The following is a 24,302-nucleotide window of genomic DNA, read 5'->3' as shown; positions in this document are numbered from 1 at the left end:
GGCTTCAATCTATCTCCCCCTAACCCTCCCACTCTTCCTCTCCCCTGTCTTTCTGCCCTCAATCTCACATCCTCGCCTCCTCCCTCTCCTCTTCTCCTTCTTTTTCCGCATCTTTTTCTCTCCCACCTCCCTTGATCTCGCAGCATCACTCCGTCACTTTTGCCCTTCATTGCCTCTCTTCTACTCTACACACTGCTTCATATCTCGTCCCTTATCTCCCGTCGCTTCCACTGTCTTTAATCTTCACCTTCGCCTTCTCTCATATCATATTTCTCCCCTTCCCTTCCCATCACTGCACTGTTTCTCACCTACTCTTCCTCTGGTCTTCCATTTCTTCCCAATCTCCCCTTTTTTGCTCTTTTCCTATCCTCTACATTTGTCCTGTGCTCCACTCTCTCACACCATTCCCTTTTCCACTTCCTTTCAATTCTTGTTCTTTTGGGGCTTGTTATTCACACTCCTTTCTTGGCTCTCTCTAGCATATCCTCCTCTCATTTCACTTATCTGCCATTACAATATCGGTGGCATGGCTAGTTTAATGTTAGTCTGTCTGTAGCTGCATTTGGAGAGAAGTATTCTCCAGTCTGGTTCTCAGGTAACAGAGAATAGTGAATAGGAGAGAAGTTGAGAGGTGTTGGCCTCCTAGGTTCCATTTTAGGAACATAGAGGTAAACAATACAGACACAAACACACAGGAGCACTTACACACTGTCCTACAACCCATGAAAACGCATAAAACAGAGGGATTTAATATTCTGTTGGGATAGTACGGAGAGAGAAGTTGCAGCTTAGCTGTCCACTTGTCCTGTTCACCAACATAATAGGCCTGTTAGGCCTAGTTGAAGCTCCAACAGCTGCTGTGACAGACTCTGTCTCCTAGAAATAACACATACACACAGCTGATGTAAGATATGGCCCAGTGCCAGTTCATCCCCTTGGCTCTAGATCTCAGTTTCTCTTTCTTATTTGTAAGTTGGGTGCCTCTTATCATTTGAAGATCAAGATGGTCATCTAAGCATCCAAATGGCCCCCAATGCCCCAGCTGAACAGTTGCAAAGAGGGGTTACTGTACAATAGATAAAATGGTAAATTAACTACATTTATACAGCTCTTTTCTAGTTCTATTTTCCACTCAAAGTGCTTTTAAAGTACAAGCCAAAGTCACCCATTCACAAATATATTCATACAGCCCATCTTAATCTATGCAGTGTTATGGTTTACGCTGTATTCTTTTCACACACATCATACACTCTCACACACCAGTGAACACATTGGAGAAAATGTGTGGTTCAGTGTCTTGTCCAAGAAAAAGATGGGGATCAAACCACTGACCTTCTGATTGGCAGATGATCGCTTCTCCTGCTGAGCAACAGCCAACCACTTCTCATTGATTCCTAAAAGAAGAAGACCAACTTCCCTCTGCAAACCAGAGGAGTAAAGCCAAGGGGAAGAACTGGGTTTGTGCTCACAGCTTTTTTAAATCCTTAGCTTTTCAACTTAGTCCAGTCTGAATGCAGACATGATAGACCTACTTTGTATTCAGAATAATGTCCATAAACAGAGATCTGCAATTCGAGAATCTGTCGCTGTCAAGATTTTTGATGCTGAAAGCTTCCTTTTGTTTTCATTTATAGTGTGACCGCTATTATCAGTATTGACCAGTAATGTTTGAGCAAGCTTCGGTTGCATGTACTAAATGGTCCAGTGGAAGCAAAAGGAGTGAACATACTTGCCATATTACAACTTTGAATCTATAGGCTCTTGTCGGCCAATGATTTATTAGCTTCTTTAAACGTATATCCATTCAAACAATGACCAGTGCATAGAAAAGAGAGGCTTAGCATGGTTGTTAGGATGTCTACTGAAGTCCAGAATATTGTGTATTGGCCCCAGATACATCTTCATTAGATGACTGTGATTGTGATGCACACTTCCCTTGGATGTCGTAATCTGCAACATGCATTGCACATGAATATGCATAGATAAGAAATCATGAGAAAGTGAAGGTTCTTATAACACCACATTTTTTTGGGGGGGGGGGGCTTTTATGCCTTTAATGGATAGGATAGTTCAGAGAGACAGGAAGCAGGGGGCAGAGAGAGGGGGAACGACATGCAGCACAGGGCCGTCCGATGCGGGACTCGAACCGGGGCCAGCTGCAGCGAGGACTATAGCCTCTTGTACATGGGGTGTCTGCTCAACCCACTACACCACAGACCACCCATAACACCACATTTTAAAGTTGTCTTCCGTACCAACTAATCCAAATATCTTTGTCAGTGCATCCATAAATCAACATTTTCTTAATTGCTCCAGTTTTGTATTATTTTGTATTGTTAAATGTGTTGGTGGATTAAATTGGACCTGGAAGTGATGTCATACGTATCAACGGATTCCAGTACAACCCATCTGAAATCCAGTGTGCTTTGCTCTCCATCCAACCTGGTCAAAAAATGCAGTAGCAGCTGATACCAATGCAGTCTGCTGTATTCAGCACTAACATAGTAGCATGTGATCATAGTAAAAGATGGACTGTATTATGTGTCTGACTGGTTTCAGATGGCACTATTAGAATTAAGTGCCAATTAACACAATGTTAATACATCTTTTGATATTTCCATATGTAGTACAGCCATGTTGGATGTTGAATTTGCATTGTCAAGGTTCTCCTGACGTTCTACGGCAAAAATGGGGTCTGGGAGAGCTGAAAACCCCCAGCATAAGAAAAGCATGGAAAACCAAAAAGCCACTTCCCCTTTTCTAACCTAAGACAAGGTCACACTCTCACACACAGCTCAACAAGTACAAGGAAACACACACAGCACTAGCAACTGAATGGTGGCTTCAAGATGCTGAAAGCATACCAAAGACATGAAACGAAGGTAGGATTGGGTGCAACTTGGAGGACAAAAAGAGGAGATCCAACAGGAAAAGGGTGGGATGTGTGTTTTCATATGTGTGTGTGTGTGTGTGTGTGTGTGTGTGTGTGTGTGTGTGTGTGTGTGTGTGTGTGTGTGTGTGTGTGTGTGTGTGTGTGTGTGTCAGAGACAGGCAGCAGGAGTGGCACAGCATCATCAATTAGATGAAATGAAGTGGCACAAAGAGGGAGCAGGTGCAAGTCAGTGTATGCGTGTGTGTGTGAGTGAATCTGGGAACATTTGCACGTGTGTGAGAGTGTGTATGTGTAAATGAGAGGAGGGATGGAAAACATGGGAGTGGAACACACAATGAACCCCAGCAGGGACGTCACACCAGAACTACCCAAACTCGGCTCCCTCTGCTGTGGTACAACACGCCACCTCATTACCTGGAAAAGATGGTTGTTTGAATGGAGCAAACCAAAATGGGTCAATGCAAACTATGAGCCATTTCCACATCTGTTTTCCTACCTCAAAGTGCTGCACATTTATTGCAAAAAAAGCAGATACTGTACCTCATAGTTTCTGCTTTTGAAACAAGTATTAAGTTTGTAAGTCAGCCCCTAGTGTAGAGAAGTTACCAGACACACTTGGCTCGGATTCTTTTGTTTGGTCTTCTTCTCTTAACCAATCTTCCTCCTTTATCATTTCTTTCTCCTGCTCCACCGTCTTCTTTGATGGAGGATTCTGATGGAATATCAAGTAGATGTGCGGCCCGCTTTACAAGACCCCGACTCCCTTGTGTGTGTGTATTTGTGTGAGTGTGCGTGTGCGTGTTGGTGTGCATGAAAGAGAAAAATAGAACCAGAAAAGTGTGCGGGAATGGGTGAGGTGATCTGCACTGTAGGAACATTAATTCACAGACCACTTCTTTCTCTTTGTTGCTCTCCTTGTGTGGCTGTGTTTCTCACTCCATCCGCACCAAGGGAGGTTACGCAGAGTCCACCAATGCCCTCACACACACGCAAACTTACACACAAAAAAAACACTGCAGGAGTGTTGCAGACAGTCAAGCTCGATCATTAAAGCTCTAATCAAGCCCGCTCCCACGAACACATACAAACATTTTGATGCTAACTGCTCACACGTATGGGTGCATATTAGTAAACGCTTCCACAAGCTGAAATTGATTCACGTTTGCCATCACCTGCTTTCACACAGACACTAAGTCTCTTGCACAAAAACACAAGGACACACAACAGGGAATGAGCAATCAGTTTTCTTTCTTCTGATTCTTGTCACATGCCCAAGTATCCACGACAACCTCTGCTAGAAAAAGACAGATGTGTATGTGCTTGATTGCGTGTGTGCCATTCTCCATCGCTCATCCCTCAACCCCTCTCCATCCTCACCCGTCTCATCACTCCGTTACCATGTCAACAAAGCCAGGTTTAGTCCTTCAAAGGGCAGCGCTCGCCAGCTGCCGGCTGGAGGTGACCGCACTGAAAGATGGAGGGAGAGACAAAAAGAAAAGATAGATTGAAAAGAGAGATAAATGACAGTTGTGTGGAGGAGCAGAACAAGGAACGGCTGAATGATTTTGGGTCAAGGCTATAGAAGGCTGGGGGGGAAAAAGCAAAAACGGTGGACAAAGAAATGGGTGTTCAGGATTTGTCCTTTCACTGCCTACAGGCTCATCTCTTGGCCATTGTGCAGTACCAAACTGAAGTGATTCTGTGTTACGTCCTTGTATGTCTTTGAAGTGATCTGCGTACAGAAGACTAGAATTGAAGTTTGTTTTCCAAATGAGCCCCCCTCAATGCTGATGTCATGCAGCTGATTGGATTGTGAAGACAAGAGTAGCAAGAGTAAGAGCAAAAGTAAACTTTTTCTCTGCCTTTTCTCTGAGAGGTAAACCAGTGAATCTGCAGATATCCTATGCAGTTAGGAACAACCCATGCTCAACACAACTTGTCAAACTAACACGCGTGGTCTATGGTGTTCACTTAAGCTGTGAGTCTTCTATCCAGGATGCAATTAAACCACATTTACATGCGCATTTGCAGGTTTGTGACTCTATTTGGGGGGGGGGGGGGGGTCTAGGGTAGGTTTACATTCGCTAATGTTTGAAATATACTAAATTTCTCTCACTCTACAAAGTTGCAGCACTTCCAGACACATATTCTCTGAAATGTTCAGTTTCAGCACCTGCTTCCAAAAATCAATTCTGATTACCAGCACAATGCCAAATGATCGTTATTGGCACATTTTCTGTCTCATTTTCTTGAAATACACCTTTTAAAAGTGCACTCATTCACACTAAATGTTAGCGACATTCAGGTTCTCCACATATGCATATTTGAGTTTCCAACGTCAGTGGGTGGCACTGCTGCTCTGTGGTTACTATAGTGACCATAGACCCTGTTGTTGTTGTTGTTGTCGTATTTCTCTCGTGGCCCCTCTGTGGAGTTGCACCTCTGTGAAAGGTCACTGGACATTACCAACATGAGCAAGAAGGGCAAAAAAGAAGAAATAGAAACACAATTTGCCTCTAATGAATGCACTTTTTTATTTTTTAGAGATAGAGAGAAAATATTGTTGTATAGCAAATCTGGATTCCCTCCTGGTTTAAGAGCTGTCACAGACAGACACATCCACCTCTCCTCCTCTGGCCTTTATTCATTCTTTCATGCTGAAGCTCCAGCAGTGCATCTATCTGTGTTCCTGCAGGCATGAGTTCTCCCATCTCCTCTATCAGCTAATAAAATTTAAGTATGTCTGCGTAGAGTGCGCGGCTGGTGTTTATGGTTTTGTGTATGTGCAGACATTTGGGTCTAGCGTGTCATCTACATCTGTGATGAAGTAGTGTGTGTGAATGCCAATGAGTCATCCCCAAACCTAAGGGACAAGTTTAAACAATATCTCACACACAAACACACAGACCTAACATTATCTGGCGTCCCTCACAGAAACAAAATGGTCTCCTACATCTGCCTGGGGAAGAGACATTTTTCTAATTCTGAGTGAGGTAGACTTCATTCAGATGCTTTCGGCATTCTTGTTTGTGCTTTATGAAGATTGACTGGGGGAGGACAGCTGTGTTAAAATGATATTTCCTTTTTCTATTTGCTTGTTGAACACTATTAATTGCTTATGCACACATTACTCTCACACTGCCAGTCTTCAGATCGAATTTTTTTGCTAGCTGTCCAGTGGCCTCTAATCGACATCTGTCTGCCTGTCTGTCTGTGAGCGTCTGTGACACATCCCCGCCCCCTCTATATGTCTTCCAATAATCTATGTGACTGGCTGGTGGTGACCCCCCATGACCTCCAGCTGAGTGTCATGACAACGGGACACTGACAAATGTCGGAGCAGATATTGGCTTCCTCAATCTCCCAAGCCTCTCTCTCGGGTAGGAAGCCACCCACACAGTCTGGTCAGACACTGCAGAAGAGGAGAGAGAGTGAGAGAGACAGAAGGATGTTGTGTATTTGCCTTTCCATCGGCCTGCATGTCTGTCCACTGCGTTGAACCTGAGGTTGTCAAGTATAAGGGCACAGTACCCACAGAGAGGGGAGGATACACACAGGAAATCTGAAGAGGGAGGGTGACAGTCGGAGGCATCTGGATGCTCTCTGCATCATGCTGAAGTGTGTATAATTAGGAAGGGGATTGCAGTGAACTGATTGGGAGCAGAGGCAGGGCGGGTTGCAGTGTTATTTTTGAGCACGCTGTGTTAAGCAGTGTGTTAAGGCAAATGTGTTAGACATGAGTGTGTGTGTGTTGGAAGAGAGAAGGGGAGGCAGGGAGCATGGCGTGCTTGGTTTGGTTGAGTGCATAGCCAGGTTGTCAAGAAGCATGTGAGTTTAGCTTTAGTGTGTGTGGTGCTGGGTCGTGCTGGAATGATTCTAGTGGTGGTGGTGAAGTGCCACCTTTAGTGAACGTGTGATGGGATGTGTGAGTGCGTGTGTGTGTGTGTGTGTGTGTGCATTTCCTCCCAGGCCGCTCCATCTCCCCAGCAAACTGCTTCTGCATGCATAATTAACCAGGATGACTGGGGAGGTAAACACACAGGGAGACGTTCCATCCCTCCACTCCATGTGCCTCTACTTTGTGTGCCTCCACTTGTGTGTATTTGTGCATTTGCATGTGCGTGTTTATTGGTATCAGACAGACAGAGAGCAGGAAAAAGATTTGAAGCAAAAGTGCTTCAGAAACAGAGTTGACAGAACGAGCGAGCTGTCTCTCTGCCTTTTTGTGTGTATGTGTCGAGAAAGGAGATAAATCCCATCTCAAGCTGCCTCTGAAGATGATGTGATGAAAGAGAGGAAGAGAGGATAAAAAAAGAATGAACGGGGGGGATTGTGACCAGTCACAGCTCTGCGCATTATGAGCCATCCAGCGGAACAATCAGATTCACCCTTCTCTCCTTCCCTTCCCTCTTTTTCGTCTATCCTTCCGTCCCAACAATATTTTGCCAGGAAACAGACACATTCTAATGCTCAAGATGAAAAGGTCCTCCTGGGTATGAGGAAGAACACAGACATTTAAACTACAATTGATGACAATAAAGAAGTGGGGAGCTGCTTTGATAAGAAGCAGGATGCAACCTTTGTAATCAATCACTCCTCTAGCAGCTCACGCTTGGCTGTGGAGCAGAAGCCTTTTACTAATTATGAACCATACCACCTTGAAAAACTTGTTCACAGCCTACAATTTTGCATGCACAGGCCCCAGTGTGTGTAAAGATTATGTGTGGCATTTGCTACAGCTCATATTTCCCAGGAGCCTAGGTTGTAAAGCCCACGCAGTAAATCATCTATCCTCCTCTGTCCTCTGCATCCCGTCTCCTCGTCCTCCTCCTCATCAAACCTATCATTCTATCACTCCTTCCCTGCTGTTGCATCCCAGACCCTCCATCTCTTCCTCCACCGACTGATTTAGCTTGTTTTCTCTCTCCATTAGACCCCCAACTCCTTGTTGTTTTTCCCCTCTCATTGCTGTTCGCTTCTCTATCCGGGAAAAAGTGAAGACAAAAAGAAGAAGGAGAGAGAGATGGAGGAGTAAGGGAAGAGAATGTTTTTTAATGCTGTGTTGACAGATCCAAAAGGACAGTTAGTTTAGTCGGAAGGAGAATTAAAGAAAAAATGAGGACAACATAAAAAGAAACACATATAATAAACAGCAAGAGAAATGTATGTGTCTTGTTGAGTGTGTGTGTGTGTTGGGGGCGTGTAGATGTGAAAGTGTGAACGAAAGACAGGCAGTGAGCAATATGTGTGTTTGCCTCTCCTTCATCCCTCCTCTGTGCTCAAGCAGCAGCAAAATCAATGCAAACACTACCTAACAGACAGACAAACAGATGGACAGACAAATCAACAGGGAAGATTCGGTGATCTCAGCATGTATGCTTCTTCCCCCCCTCTCTCTGGGTAGCCCTACTAAGCACAGACGTAGTGCATCCACAAATACAGCAGTGGAACGACTCTACAATGCAAGGGTTTTCTGTGGAAGATAACAGTGGATGGAGGAGGTGCAGCGTGGAGGTGGAGAGGAGACGTGACGTGAATGTCGACAGCACTATACACACATGTATGCGTTTAAGAGAAAAGACTGAAGCAGAGGTGAAGTAAATTGACAAGGGAGAGGGTTTCTTTGGTTCATTTGCTTTGTTTTAAGCAAAGGACAATCAGTGAAAAATCCAATTAACTGTTCCTCAGAGTGGGCTATTGTGGAGAGGGGCAGATATGACAGAAACACACGCAAAAGTACACAAAGCTGTATGGTCTTACAGTACTGCATTCAAAAAGTAATGTATCATAGTCCACCTGTCTTGCAAGCCTGGTTTGAAAGAGTCCCACTCTTTCTCCTCTACAAGTGTCTTACCGGTATTTAGGTCATTGTGTGAACAAGTATCCTCACACGCTCATGCACTCAGACACACACTCTCTCACACACACACACACATATGTCTAAATATCACGTCTGGTGAAGCAGCAGTGAGCTGGAGACAAGGGAGATAGGAAGGTAGAAGGGGGAACAACGAGTCACCACGCAAATTTATTTGTGTGTATTTGTCTATGAAAGTGAGTGTGTTTGTGTGGATATACTGCCAAAAGCTGTAGATTTGCACTGTGAAGCACAAACAGGCCTACACACACTCACAAACTCATTTAGGCTTACACACACAAGACTGAATGCTTGCAACACTCGCACACTGCTTTCCCTCATCACATACACATACACACACACTCACTGTGTGTTTCAGAGATTAATAATGCGGCTGTACATCTGGTGGGATGCACCACTTTCCCTGGGGTGGGTTGAATGCTGGGATATTGTGTTGAAACTGACTAACACACACACAAGCTCAGTCCTCTGTCTCCAGGTGACTCTTTTCCTTTTATAGAGCAGGAACACTCCACCCCTCCTCTATTCCTTTCTCTTCTGTATAAATGCAGTCGTCACACACACTCACATGCACAGGTAGGCAAAAGATTGTAGTCTCTACATGTAGTCACATAGTGAAAGAGACACACTACGCACAACAAACATAAACTCTCTGGGACACCACTGCCGGTGTACTGACAGCATATACACAGACACACATTGTAACACTTCCTGCTCTCCCTCAGAGGAAATTGGGTTTGCATCTGATCAGGAGACAGCCGAGAGGAGAGGAGAGCTAAACTGACCAAATGAATAAAAAAAAACTCTGCTTGCATTGCTAGTTGAAGTAATAAATTGTAATATCTGAGAGGGGTTAAAAAGAATCTGAGAAAAAAAATCAAAACAGTTATGAGTACTGTACTGCCTTCTTCAAAATCAGCTGGAAAAAAATAAGCTGGTTGTGATTCTCACATAAAGAGTTCAGTTTGAACAGGGAGACAGTGTTGTGATCCAACATACTCTTCAGATGTCATCTTTATGTAATGGACTGCAGGCTATGAACAGTTACCAGGCTTATGTACCCCTACATTTCCCCACAGATACACATAAGATTTGTTTATAAGATAAATATATAGGCCTAGATATGGCCTTTTTACCTCTCTTACAGCTGAGACTGCAACATACACCTAGCGTTCAATAAAATAATACTAACATAATTATGGATGACAATTTGCGTAAAAATATAAGGGTCAGTCTCAGTGTTTCTCAATGAGTGGGAGAATTGTACTTTTACTTGAGGTGAATGTTAGGATAGACACTGAATTTCAAAGCATTAAATGCAATATGCTTAAACCCCAGGCTCAACAGCACTAACCCTCACATTTTCTTGTCTTTTTCTCTTCTCCTTCTGTCCCTACCTTTAGAGCCCCTGACCCCCCCTTCCCCCAATCCCAGTCTTACCTCACCTCCCCCTCCCTGCTCTGGCTACAGACTGAGTGAGTTATGCAGTCCTTCCGTGAGCGCAGCGGTGGTTACCACAGCAACCAACCCTGCTACCAGCAGGAGCCCCATGAATTATCCCGCCTTGAGACCTACCGGCAACACCCACATCATCCCCACCCCCAGCATCCGCACCCAGGACCTGGTCCACATCCAGGCCCAGGCCCAGGCCCAGGGCACACCAGGTCAAGCTATGAGGCCCATTCCTTGGCAAACACAGCTAGCATGCCTCCAGCTTCAGGAGCAGGAATTGGAGGAGGACCCAAGGAGTGTTACAGCCAGCAATCCTATGCTGGTTACCCAGGAAATGGTGGAGGGAATGGGAATGGAAATGGGGGCTCTGCGGCTTCACACACCAAGAAATCGTTTAGAGGGAGCAAAGTGCCCCCACCAAGCCCCAGTCAGCATCTGCAGGGTCCTGGGGCCTACAGCAACCACATGGGCCCTGGGAATTATTCAGCCCAGTACATGAGTGAGGGTCACCTCCAGCAGAAGTGGGAGGACCCAGGTCAATTAGCACAGTATGACCAGGAGATAGTGGGACGTTTGGAGGCTGGTGGCACCCCTGCATCTGGCTCCTCCCAGTACATTGATCCGAACATGCTGGCGCACACCCAGAGCCAGTGCCACCAGCCATCTGCCCCTAACTATACTAGCCCTCTCCACCAGCCCCACCCTCCTAACCCTGCCCCTTCACCTCTTATGTACCCTCAAAGTCACCTGCACTACCCGCAGCACTCCCCCTCTCCATCGTCATACATGGAAAAGTGTAGTCCTATGCCCCATTGTTACAAAGGTTACAACATCCCTCCGAATTCCCAGTATGGCAGACAAATGAGCAACCACAGCAATCTAAAGCAGGGGGGGTACAGGTCAACACAGAACAGTTATGGTTACCAGCAGCCACCCTCTAGGGGATATGAACAGCAGCCCTCTTTACAGACAATGACCAACCCCCAAGAACCCCATCCTAAATATCAACACTACAACCAACCCCAGCAAAACTACTGTCTTTCAGAGCTGCCCGTCAGATCACCAGAACAGTATTATCAGACTTGTAGCCCCTCCTCAAGCCACTCTCCTGCCCGCTCTGTAGGGCGTTCACCCTCATACAGTTCCACCCCCTCACCATTAATGACCAATCCAGAGTCATTCCAGTATGGCCAACCACCCATGACCCCTGGAACAGCCTCCTCCTCATCATCCTCTTCAGCTGGTATGCAGGAGCAAGCCAGCACGAACCCGATGTTGATGCCACCACGGTCACACCCTTCACCCAATGTACCCCATGCAGCCCCCCACAGCTACACAACCACACCTCAAGTCCCCACCATGAAAGAACGCTTCTCAGAGAAGCTATTGTCAAACCCCAGCTTGTGGAGCCTGAATGCACTCACCTCTCAGGTGGAGAACATCTCCAACAATGTCCAACAACTACTGCTTTCAGAGGCACTGGTTGCAAACAAAAAAGGTGGCAAGCGCAGCAGCGGCGGGAGCAACAGTAGTGCTGGAAGTGGAGCATCCTCCAAGAAAGGTGAAGAGTACAAAAGTCCTCCATATCCAGATAGTGCTGCTAGTGTAGGTGGGGGCCCCGTGCAGGACCCTTACTCCACCCCACAGCACCAGCCATTGCCCATGGAACTCCATGAAGGTGGCTACTCTAGCAGTAGTGATGAACCACTGGACAGGGGATACTACTACTTTGGCCAGGGCAGAAGCCCAGCCCAAGCCCATAACAATACACAACTTAGTCTGGATACAGCCTCCTCATGCTCCATGGCATCTCCAGATGATATGTCTACCAGATCAGGAGACTCAGGTCTGCATAACCTTACCCCTGACCCCAACAGATGTCAGACGGGGCAGGGTGGAGATGGCATGAGTACTCCAGTGAAGAGCTTTGGTGATGAGACATCTCCAACAAGCCTTACAATCCCTAGTCCTTTGAAGCAAGAAAGAGAATCCCCATCAGAGATACAACATATCAATGAGCCTGTCAAAGAGAATTTTGAAGAAACAGCTTGGACAGAGAAATCAGGTGACAAAGAGGAGGTAACAATAGAAAAAACTCTTGACGTTGAAAGGGATTCAGATACAAGTCAATTCACAGAGAAGCTAGAGAAATGGTCAGATGAAGAAAAATGCCCGGCTTTATACAACAAAGTAAACACACCGATGACAGAAAAAAGCTATTGCTATGAGGACACAGTGTACCAAGAAGTCCAGAGCAAATATAACCCTGATGTAAGAGACTCAGTAGAACAGTCACCAGCCGAGTCCAGCAACAAAGATCACTTTGGTCAAGAGATCAAACCAGAAGCATTCAAATCAGAATCTCCAACTGCATCTGAGAGCTCTATGAAAACATTGCCTTTTATTTCAAGGAGTGACTTTGAACAGGATCAATATTCCACAGAGAAGGACGACAGCTCAGAGAACACCTCTCCAACCCCTCAAGTTCAATCTTTGGAAGACTGCAACTCAGACAAGAGAGATAGCAGAGATCAGGAGGATGAAGAAGGGGGAGATGAGGCGGGGAGAGGAGATGAAGAGACTAGTGAGGAAGAACAAAAAGAAATACAGAAAAATCAGAAAGGTTCTTTTTCCCCTCTTTTGTCTAAAGAGGTTAGGGAGGAGCTAGAGGAAGAGGAGAAAGTGAGCCATTCATCCACTGAGGAGCACATGAATAATAGAGAGAGCCAAAAGAAACCTTCAGGAGACCTTTGCAGCAGAACAGAGAGTCAGAGTTCTGATCTTAATACTGACAATGACTTTGGTGGGATACCTGCCCATCCAAATACAGCAGCAGTAACTGCAGCAGCAGATGCTTCTACAAGGGAATCTGCCATTGGTGACACTGCCCCTCAGCCTCAGTCTGCTATGCCAATCTTCTCTGCTCTTAATGACAAGGCAGCCCCTCCAGCTCAGGCTAGAGATCATATTGATCACAGTGATGCTAAAGTGCTGGAGCCAGACTCTCCTCAGCTGCCAGGGAAGTCAATACTCCCCTCAGCCCCTTCCTGGGCAGACACTCCACCTTCTCCAAAAAAAGGTGATGATGATATAGAACCAGGCATCAGTTGTGCCAGTGCTGTGACCCCACTGACTAAACCAGAGCCAGTGGCACCGTCTGCTCAGCCAAGGGCATTTGGACGTAAACATGCCAGGGGCAGAAGAAGAATCATGCATTCAGGTGTGGGAATGAGGCGACAACTAAGCTTGGAGAGGGAGGGAGAAAAGGAGGAGGAAGGAACCAACTCACCTACACAAAAACCAAGCATGCCTCAAAGCAAGACTGTGTTATTATTGGATCAAACCAACCTTGGTCACCAGGATTCTGTTGTGAGCCAGACTCCTAAAATGCTGACAGATAGTTTTTGTTCAAGGATGTGCACTCGCTCCTTTAATGCACAGGATATGCCGCTTAAAGCTGAACCTAATGGGAAGAGAAAACCAGGCCCCAAACCTGGTTCAAAGCCTGGGCCAAAACCAGCAGCAAAACCAGGGCCTAAATCAGTAGCAAAGCCAGGGCCAAAACCTGCTCTGAAGCCTGGACCAAAACCTGGGCCAAAACCAGGACCTAAATCAGGACAAAAAACTGTGCCAAATGAAACGGAACTGTCACAAATTATTGAGACCAATGTTAAACGGAAACCAGGGCCCAAACCAGGTTCCAAACCTGGACCAAAGCCTGGATCAAAATCTGGTCCAAAACCAGGCCTAAAGCCAAGTCCAAAAGTAGGACCTAAGTCTGGAGATGTCTTGTCACTCGCAGACACTGCGCCTGTCAAGGTCTCAGTGGGTCGCCCCAAAGGTTCAATTTCTAAAGCAAAATTAGTGCAACAAGAGGGCACAATTCAACATTTAACAGGAATGCAAAGCAGGGGTAGGAAGAGCCTACAAACACCTCTTACCCAGACAATTCAGGATATAAAACCAATACAAGAGGACGAACAAGCACACCATGAGGTGAAAGCACCAGAAAAGGAGAGTAAGAACATGGTCTTGAGATCCAGAAAGCCATCACAGGAAAAACTGCTTAAAGAAAAAGAGAAAATCATAAGACAGGACATTCAAACCCAGATAATAACAGAAACTAAAGTGGTTAATGTTTCTCCAAAGGTAGAAGAGCCCATAGCCCTGGAACAATTTTTAACTGCTGGTCCTGATGCAGTCAAAACAACAGATGTTCCTGGAGACTCACCAGCGCCACTTGCACTGCTGGTCCGACCTGAGCAATCTGAAGAAAAGACATCCATTCTACTGAAAAGGAAATCTAACCTAGAAATGGGTACAACATCGCTAAAGAAAAAGAGAGGTCCAAAGGCAAAACCAAAAACCTCAGCCCCTCAAGCTACCATGCTGGAACAGGTTGTCCCTACACCTACAGAGAAAAGTATCAGAGGCCTCAAGAGAAGACGGGGACCACCCAAGAAAACCTCTGTGGTCACTCCTGTAACCAAAGACACTCCTTCACACATCAGTGGACCTGAGATCATCAGTGATGTTCCTGTGGTGCCTCCTCAATGCCCGACTAAGACAAAAGTTCTCCCACCACGGAAAGGCAGAGGGCAGAAATATGAGGCCATGGTACAGAAGATCACATCTCCTAGCTCGAAGAAACACCTCCCAACTCCCCAGCAAGACAGCACTCCAACTGATGATGTGACAACCAAGGCTTTGTCTGAACATGTCTTAAAGGAAGGTGAGACATCTATTCAGATAAATAACTCTGAGTTGATAGAGTCTGGAAAAGAGGGAGTAAAGAAGCAAGAAGAGGCAGTCAGAAAAGAGGATATGACAGAGGAAAGAGAAAATCATGAGACAAGAAAAGAGAAATCAACACCAGAGGCCGTTAGACATGTGGTGGAAGATGAGGTTGTTAATAAGAATGAGAAAAGACAGGAAAACAGTAAACCAGGTACACAGCAGGGTGTCGTGGATGATAAAGTTTCAAGTTCAGTGGAGACCCCATTAGAAGTTGGGCCTCTAGGTGAGTGGAAACAACAGACATCAGAGAGTCTATCAACCACTGCTTCTACATCCGCAAGAACTAAAAGGAAGAGATGGGCCATGGTGGAGAGTACAGATGCCTCAGTGGTGGCCTTGGAAGCTGGAAGCCTAATAGTCACAACACCAAGACTAGCCAAGCAGAGGGCCATTAAAAACAACCATGAAATGCACCTTAAACAGAGGAGGAAGAAGAGAAAAGGTCAGACCCTAGTAGAAGAGACAGAAGTTGATGAGACAAACATTGAAGCAGCAGAAAAACAGGAAAGAGTAGAAGAGAAAGTGACCCCTAAAGAGTCCACAGTATCGCTGTCAGTTAGCCACGATGAGATTATAGAAGCCCCCCAGGTTGCCAGTACAGAACTCATCCAAAAACCACGAAGAGGCCGAAAACCATCAGCAAATCCAACCAAAAGGAAAAGAAGCAAAACCTCATCAGAGCAGATTTCTAGCAAGCCAGTGAAGATCCACAAAAAACCTGGGCCAAAACCTGGGATGAAAGATGCCATTGAGGTAATTGAGGCAGTAGTAAGAGCAGCTGGATGTGAACAGGCAAAAAAGGAGGAGACAGAAAATGAAGAAAGGGACAGAGAGAATACAGAAATAGAGGATACGTGTGTTGTGGGTCCTGTCGTGTCAGTAACAGAAAAACAAACTGAAGTAATTTCTGTGAAAAGAATCCGACGCAAACCAGTGCATCAAAATTCTAAACTCTCTTTCTGTCCTTATGTACGGATTAACAACTCCAGAGACTTTTCCTCTTGGTGTGCCATAGTCAATAAGCCTGAGGATGCAGTAATATTTCAGAGACGTAGAAAAAAGGGCATACTTAGAATGAGGAATCCTTTCACAGTTGCAAAGGTAGTTCCACATACTGCTGCCATGCTGCAAGGACCGATGGTAAATCAAAAACTAATTGGTAGGTGTTTGACATGTTGCCTGTGTGGAAAGCCAGCAAATTACAAAGACCTTGGTGATTTGTGTGGACCCTACTACACAGAGGATAGCCTTCCACGGAAACTTTTGTCTATCACACACACAGAATCCTTCAGGGAACAGTCAGACAAGACCACTGACAACAATACTAGCACCAGTGAAGAGCCAGGTACCTCCTCAAAGGATGAAGGCGAGAAGAATGCAGAAAAGGAGGGAAATACAGAAGCACCTTCTCAAGAGGCCAGCAGTAGCAGGCACCATCACTGGCGCCACCGACGGGCAGAGAGAGCAGAGAGATTGTGTCGTGAAGGTGGTCCACGAAGATTAACTCTTCGAGAGAGGTTCAGGAGAATAAAGCAGCTCCAGACCATTAGCACAGGGGCCTCAGGGGACCAAGAGGGCAATGACAGCGTGTTTCAAAGGCTACAAATGGAGGCAGAGGCTAAGGAGCACTGGGCTCATGAAAACTGTACTATCTGGACCAAGGGGATAATCATGGTAGCTGGAAGGCTATATGGACTGAGGGAGGCTGCCAACAACTCAGCCCAAACGGTAAGTTAGAAATTATTACTTCTGGGTCTTTGAATATTCTGAAATGTTTACAGAAGTAAAAAGAGATGCACTGACTTTAAAGCTGTAGCTAACTGATGACATTTTCCGTGTTTTCTCCCTTTGTCCATCTATTGGTCAATGTCTTTGTTTCTATACTGGTCTTGGCCTATATGTTCATCTGTCTGACTAACCTCAGAGCTGCTACAAGTGCCAGATTGTTGGGGCGTCCCTCAGCTGCTGTTGGAGAGGCTGCTCTCATAAATACCACTATGTCTGCGCCAAAGAGATAGGTAAGAGACCGCAGCGGGAGAGGAGCAGAGAAACGGATTGAAAATGCAAGAAAAGCCAAGGAGGGGGAGCAGAAATTAGGAGGTGAATAAGCAAGTGAGCTGGGGTTGTAAGGGCAACGGGGAGGAAACCAATGAGGAAAGTAGAAAAATGAAAAGAGGGGAAATAAAGAAAGGGGGAGATAAATGAATGTGGGTAAAATGAAAAGGGAAAAAAGCATCAAGGAGTAACATTATTGAGTGTGAGAGCGCTGAGGGAGAGCAAAACCGAAAAGAGAGAGGGAGCTTTGAATAAAGCAGATGATGAAAGGGGGAGTTTGAAAGAAGGGTAAGAGAAAAGGTGAGAGATAGTGGGAGAAGGGCGTGTTTGTGTGCATTATTGACCACCACCCCTGTGGCTCCATCCATCCATGCTGTTGTGGAAGGACTGAATGTGGGTGTGGGTGCATGCATCGACAGTCTGTGTGCAATGCTTGCCTAAATACTTCCCTGTGAGCATTTTACAACCGTGTTACGTATATATGTCTTCAGTGCTTGTGTGTGTGTGTGTTCCTGGTTGTTATCAATGCAAGTTAGTGTCTGTGTGTAACCTCATGCCAAAGAGCTACAGTGTGAGGATTAGAAGGCCTGCCACGTCTGCCAAGCCAGCACAGGGAGCAGAGCGAGGCTCTTTTTAATCCTGCTGAGTGCACCAGCCATATCTGCCTGCCTGCACTGCAACTCATCCACTCATTCTGTCCTCTGTTACAGCCTCTCTCTTGCTTCCTCTTTTTTGCTCTCCTCCCTGACATTAACATGGGTTTTTTCCATTTACATAAAGGTTCAAGGCTTTTGTGCATATCCACCCCCTGCTTTGTGTTTGATTTCATGTTATCGTCTATAGCTTATCTCCTTTTTTTCCCCCTTTCTCTCACTGCCTATAGGCTGCACATTCCATGAGGATGATTTCTCCATCAAATGTCCTAAACATGAGGTAAGCAAAAAAAAAATCCACTGAATTAATGAATGAACGCATATCAGTCCTTCGATTGTCTACAATGAGGTTTAAAATCTTGAAATCTGTGTAGTGACTAAATCATTACAGTATCCTGCTTAAATTCATACGCAGATAAAAGGAAGAAGAGATTGAGAGAAATTTCTGAACGATGCCATGTGCAGTTTCACAGGCAACATCTTACACATTTGTGTGTACATAAACTGTACAAAGTGAATACATTCCTGGGCAGTATAACTTATATGTCAGATGATTTACAATTGCATCATTAATAATCATTTTTGTGGCGTGACACAGAAGTTGATCAATGAGACATGATTAATAACCTTTTGGATTTAAAAGTACCCTAATTACAAGAGGATAATTATAAAACTATGTGTTCTTTCTGTAGAAATTTCACAATTTTGGGCTACTTCTATCAGCATGTCTGCATCATGGCTCCATATGGAAAGGAATTGTGCAAGAGGAATTTAAAAAGGCTGATTGTAAGACCTCACAAAGATAGCAATGGATGGATGACCAACATAAAACAAGCCAAAACACAGTTGTAGCCAATGTAAACTGCAACGGCTGTCCCCTCTAAAATTCCGCCATAGCGCTTTTACAATCTAGCTCTTACTCTCTGTGTTCCAGAGTTTGTAGATGGGTTATCAATGGAAACTGGAGCATCTGTAACAACTCAGAGATAGTGAGATATTACATAACATCAACTGAAAAAGAAAAAAAAAAAATCTTTCTTAGAGAAAAAAAAAAGACCTTGCCTGCTCTTGGTGACAAAACTGCTAGATTAAATGTCAGATGAGACTGAGATTATTTATATCAGTTTAGATGGATTTAATGATGACATTTTGTGTTAATCCTCTGATACTACAGTGACATATATAGCATCACCATGACCCTATTCAGCTGAGGAATATATAATAATCCATATCACACGGACAAAATTGCACAAGATACCAAAGAGGAAAAAATGAAGAATTACAAACTGTTCAATTGTATTGCTTCAGGAGAGCAAATACCTACCACTTAGCCTACAAGTGAATAATCTAATGTTTAAGTCATGCTACACTGTGATGTACTCACTTTTGTATACCACATCTTATGTGCAGTAGGTGTGCTCTGATTGATCACTGGTCGATCCGCTCCGTTCTCTGCATTTTCACCCCCACTGGCCTTTTTTCCTATCGCTTTTTCTCTCCTCACACTCCTCTCCAATCATCTTCCAAGTCCTTTAACTTTCATGTAAACACTCTGACTTCGTTTGCAATACACTCCAGGACAAAAAGTGCATCAGTTTGTGTGAGACAATAAGAAAAAAGCACTGTACAGTAGCATTTAGTGCCCATATCAATATGTGACTCACGAAGGCCAGCGTATCATCTTGAACTGATTTTTTGTTGTCAAGTCACAAAGTGACTTGGCAAACAGTCTAAATAGAGCATTACTGTTTGCTTTTTGTATTACTGTCACTCCCTCTGTTGTGACTTTGGACTTCTGCGATTGCAATGGCTCATTGTTGTTTAGGAATATTATGAACAGTCTAATACTCCATGCCCAGCTTTCCTGTGGGATAAACACCATCTTGTGGTGATGAATTTACACTGCAGCACAGAAAGGAAGGTCAAATGCGAGGGGGAGGGGGAGAGTTAGAGATGCTGACATTCAGCAGAGAGCAGCAGTGCATTGAGGCAGCAGTGGCAGTAGGCTCCCATCCTCCCTCCCATCTCTGCATCTCTCTTTTCCTCCCCCTTTCCCTCTTCTTCTTCCTGTTCTCCTCTGTGCAGACTGACGGGGATGAAAAGCTGGCTGCTGATCAAAACACCCCACCCACCATCCCTGCCTGCTATCCTCGCCACATGCTCTCTCTACCATTACTGTCTCTGTCTCTCCACTTCTTCCCCTCATTACTTCTCTTTCCTCGTCTTTTTTTTTCTTGTTCGCCTTATTTTGCCGCTTTGCTCCCCTGCTGCTCCAGCTACCTCGGTCTCTCACTTTGTTCACCTCTCATCTCCTATGAGCTCCCGTTTCCATTTTCAGTCGTCTTCCCTTAATGCGTCCTCATCCCATTCTCCCGCTTTCTTTCTCATCTTCTCTACTGCTCTCCCCACCTCCCTTCACCTCAACTCCCACGTCTAAGCAGCAGAAACGGAGTGTGAGAAACAAGAGAGCAAGTCAGAGAGAGATTGTTGTTAGCAGGCTGAGGCAGAGCTGTCATCAGCCAAGGGATCTAAAGGTCTGCGTGTGTGTATGTGAGCCTGTGCTGAGCCAATTTAAGTTGAGCAGCCTAATCAAAGGGAAGAGGAAACACACACACATATATACATATACACATGAGTACCCCACCCATGGGTCCCCCTCAGAAATTCTCCCTCAGCCTGTGTTCACTGAAGAGCTGGGGGAAAAAATGCACACGCAAACACGAACTTCAGCTTTTGATTTTCTAGTGCTAAGGCATATATGATATATAAATGCTCATTAGCAGGTTACCTGTAAGCCCACATCTTGGACAAAAATCATTATGTCAAGAAATGATGTCATGACCCCCAAAAGCATGGGTGTTTAACATTTCTTCCACTGGACTGTACTGACTTAGTTAGGGAAGCAGTTACTTAGGGAAACAATTGCATTTTTTAAAAACTTCTTTTTCAAACAATGACCAGTTTGTAATAGAGCCTGTCTGCTCAGAGAATGCTGTACAATTCAAAACACACGGAATATCAAACATTGTAGTGAAGTTGAGACAAGATAAAAACATGCAGATATCCATTATTGGTTTGAAAACATGATGTTTGGAGTCACGTTCTTGAAACCTTCAATTTACGTCAGGTTCTGCTATCAGAACCATAGGCTGGGAGTATTTTTTGTCCACTCTAAATGCATTCGCTACTGAAATCAAGCAAATCGGCTGCATTTTCACCCTGTTCACTAAAAATGATCAACAAAATCCTTTTGTTTTTTTCCAGTACAGGTAGTGTTTGTTGTGTTTTTCATTTGCAGGCATCAAGAGTCAGATTGAGATGGTCTGTGGGCTGCATTCAGCCCTGGGCCTTAAAAAAAAACATAACCTAGCCATAACCTAAACCTTTATTAACAGCAGAAAAAAAATCGATGGGCAATTTACAATCATCAAAATGAAGGCATGAACTCAAAAAAGCTTATAAAGGGCCGTAGGATCTGGTTTCCTCCTTCCTACCCCAGACCAACACTGACTGAGCCTAGCGGAACAAAAGCTCCAAAAAAACAGGTTTAATCACAAACAACTAAAGAATAACAGGAAGTAAAACCGTGAATCGCCAACAAACTGCTGCAACAGGAGGAGGGAAGAAGAATTGGGAAGAGCAATGATTCCTACCACCTCCTTATTGGTTCTCACTAATCAGGCCTGACCAGGTTCACCTGAGGAGAAAACACAAGGCAACATGAGAGAAGGTCACCAGCAGAGAGGGAACATGTAACTGAGTGCAAGAAAGGCAAGCACAGAGAAAAACTTCTTTTTTTCTTGCGCTGCGGCTGAGTGGAAACAAAAGCCGAATGGGGGCAGTTACATCAGAGAGCGGCAGACTGAAATAGAAAATACTGGAAAGAGAAAAGAAGGGCAACAAGGGAGATGAACAGCAAAGGGGAAGACACCCTGTGCTGGTGAGGTGGAGAGAAGAAAGTGAAGACTGAAGCTGTTAAAGACTGAGTTACTCCAGGGAAGTTAACAGAGAAAGAGGGCGCTCTCTTCAAAGAGTAAAAGTAGAAAAGTGGAGAAAAAGTGAAAGAAAATAAAGGAGAAATAAACGACAGAGACCAAAGCAGCTGGGCTGAATCCAGGGCATGAGGATGGGCAGCTGGCAGTTTGCTGAGAAATACCAAAAGAGTGAACAAGAGTTTCTGGAGGGGCTGTAGAGGAGTATGAGCAGAAAGTAAACGCTCCACCACCAGCGCAATTAAACAGCGTTCTGGCTCTTTCTTTTACAGAGAAGCTGTTTCACTGTCAGCTGCATTCATCTCCCCACTCCTGTAGCTTGCCTGCTTTTATGTTTTCACAACAGACCTGCACAGAAACACTCTCAGTCTCAAAAGTGGACTGTCTACACACCTGCCTGAAGCTTTTCTGTTCTGAGTGTCATTACAAACAGAACACAAAGGCTCATAAATTAGGAAGTTGGGAAATGCTCTGCAGTGCTATGAGGGGGAGGCCAGCGGCTCGAAACAATGTTATCCTCTGTGCGTTTGTGACTTGCATTAATTTCTTTTCTTTTCCTCTACAGGACTTGTAACATAACCCTGTATCCCACTTTCACCACCACCACCATTCTGCCACCTGTCCAGCAAGGCAAAATGCTGTCCTAACATCCACTAAAAACGTAGTGATGACTGATGATGGACAGCTATGTTGGCCAGAGGGTCACTGAGGGGGAGCCGGAAGCGAAAACAAACTCTGGAGAAAACAGCTGCTCCCTGAACCCGGACTTGAAATGTATTTTCTCAATGAAGTCCCTCACACATAAGGCGGTGACACTGTTAAACAGGAGGACATGGCTTTGTCTGGAGTCCAGTGCAAATCGGGACTGTTTGAAATGCAGAGCGAGGAAGGTGCGTGTGTGCTCTGCCTTCGGATGGGTTGCTATCATCCTCAGACAGCTGGCAGACACTGATTGGGCAGGAGCGTCCCTCTGGCCACCTTGTTCATAGGCCAGTGGGAGCACGTGTGTGCGCTTGAGTGTTTGTGCGCGTGTGTCATTCCACAACCACGTCATCACTGTGTGTTTGTGTACATGTGTCTGAGTGTGACGAAGTGCATCTCCAATTCAACACATCCTCCATCAGAAAAAAAGAAAAAGAAAAAAACAGCACCCAAACTCTGGATGTAACATCTCAATGTGTGCGTTTGTGTTTAAAACATGAGACAAAAATGAAACAAATAAGGAAACTGTACATGATGATGTGCTTTACAGGTTCTAAATATTCCGGTATCCAAGAGTTAAGAAAAAAACAACAGACGCAGTATTTTAATATCATGCTCTTATCTTTGGAGATGTATTTTGATGTGCATTATGACTAAACAACATCATTGCGTCACCCTTGGTATATGTCAGGCTTTGTGTTATTCAGAAATGGAAATGTATATATATGGATATATGGATATATATATATCCCTATATAGATATATATATATATATATATATGAAAACTACAAAAATATGAATTTCCGTTTCAGAGTTTACTTCAACTGTGTGCACATTCAATAAACAGTAGATGCCGCCATCGTGACTTGAGAAGATACAGTCGAGGGCTCCGGAGACCCAACGGGGCAGTCGGATCATTTCACCTTCATGACAATGTACAGTTCGGATGTATTAATCGTTAAAACATTTCAATGATTATTTCACATGCCACAGCCACGCAGAAAGGCGTGCTTTCCAACCAGATTTCATGACATACCTGTCCGTTTGTGTATCTAAAAATGTAGCCTCTTCTCACACCTGCCATGCTATATAACAATGCACCGTGCAGGGCGTCAGTTAAAGTTCTGGTCATATCAAAAAGACACATATTTAAGTATTAAAGCAGAAAAGAAAGTGCAAAAACACCACACCAAACATTCTTTTATGAAGCTCATTATTTAATGGTGTACATAAGTATTTGATGCTGTTTAAATGTAAGATGTGATGTACTAATATAATTGTGTATAGTATTTCCTAGAGATGTTTATTTTCTATAAAATGGAATATGTTATTGCTTATAAAATGTTATTAAAAGAATCCATTGAAGAAAAAAAAAAATAACAAACCTTTTTGGGAATGTCACTTGTCTTAAGTGGGAGCATGCCGTTTTATTGATTTCCATGTCTATTTGTTTGGACTTGATGACAGCATCACTTTGTTTGAAATGTTTTTTGTAACGCCAATGTTAAATATACCAGCACCTTTCAATGCTGCTATGACCAACGCCTGCTCTTTTTGTCTTCCCTGAACACGCACTGCCATCGACACACCGGAGACGTGACGTGGGCAAAACGATGATAATATCTTATTTCAGAAAAGAAAACCCATCTGCTTTTAGACAGCCAAGTACGGGAAGCTATTTCTATCCTTTTTGCGCTCTTTACAATCAGTAATATCGAAGTTTTTTTTCCGTGCCACATCTGCTTCACATCTGGCAACTTATAGCCTTTTGAATGCTCCACTTACATGATTTTGAGGCGAGTGCGAGGAGCCTTTGATTGCACTTTTAGTCATCTTCTACCACCCATCCACACCACCGCAATGAATAAAAGTATCACGC

The 24,302-nt window shown here is 44.5% G+C and overlaps 2 protein-coding genes across 4 annotated transcripts in view; both read left to right on the top strand.

The window, feature by feature from the left end:
* Positions 1-23,965, top strand: part of rai1 (retinoic acid induced 1) — a 53,405-nt gene extending 29,440 nt beyond the window's left edge. Inside the window, exons 2-5 of one of the 2 annotated variants that reach the window (XM_075453375.1) lie at positions 10,175-16,748; positions 16,945-17,038; positions 17,959-18,008; positions 22,286-23,965. In XM_075453375.1, coding sequence (XP_075309490.1) covers positions 10,254-16,748; positions 16,945-17,038; positions 17,959-18,008; positions 22,286-22,294 — 6,648 coding nt within the window. In that variant the 5' untranslated portion in view covers positions 10,175-10,253 and the 3' untranslated portion in view covers positions 22,295-23,965. The remainder of the gene's footprint in view (positions 1-10,174; positions 16,749-16,944; positions 17,039-17,958; positions 18,009-22,285) is intronic. The other variant, XM_075453376.1, reaches the window with a different exon arrangement.
* Positions 1-24,302, top strand: part of rps2 (ribosomal protein S2) — a 371,318-nt gene that overhangs the window by 269,074 nt on the left and 77,942 nt on the right. The gene's annotated exons all lie outside the window — the stretch shown is intronic.

The sequence above is a fragment of the Odontesthes bonariensis genome, chromosome 21 (genome assembly GCF_027942865.1).
Source record: "Odontesthes bonariensis isolate fOdoBon6 chromosome 21, fOdoBon6.hap1, whole genome shotgun sequence".
Classification (NCBI taxonomy): domain Eukaryota; kingdom Metazoa; phylum Chordata; class Actinopteri; order Atheriniformes; family Atherinopsidae; genus Odontesthes; species Odontesthes bonariensis.
Note: the sequence above shows the minus strand (reverse complement) of the source record. Positions and strands in the feature narration are given on the sequence as shown.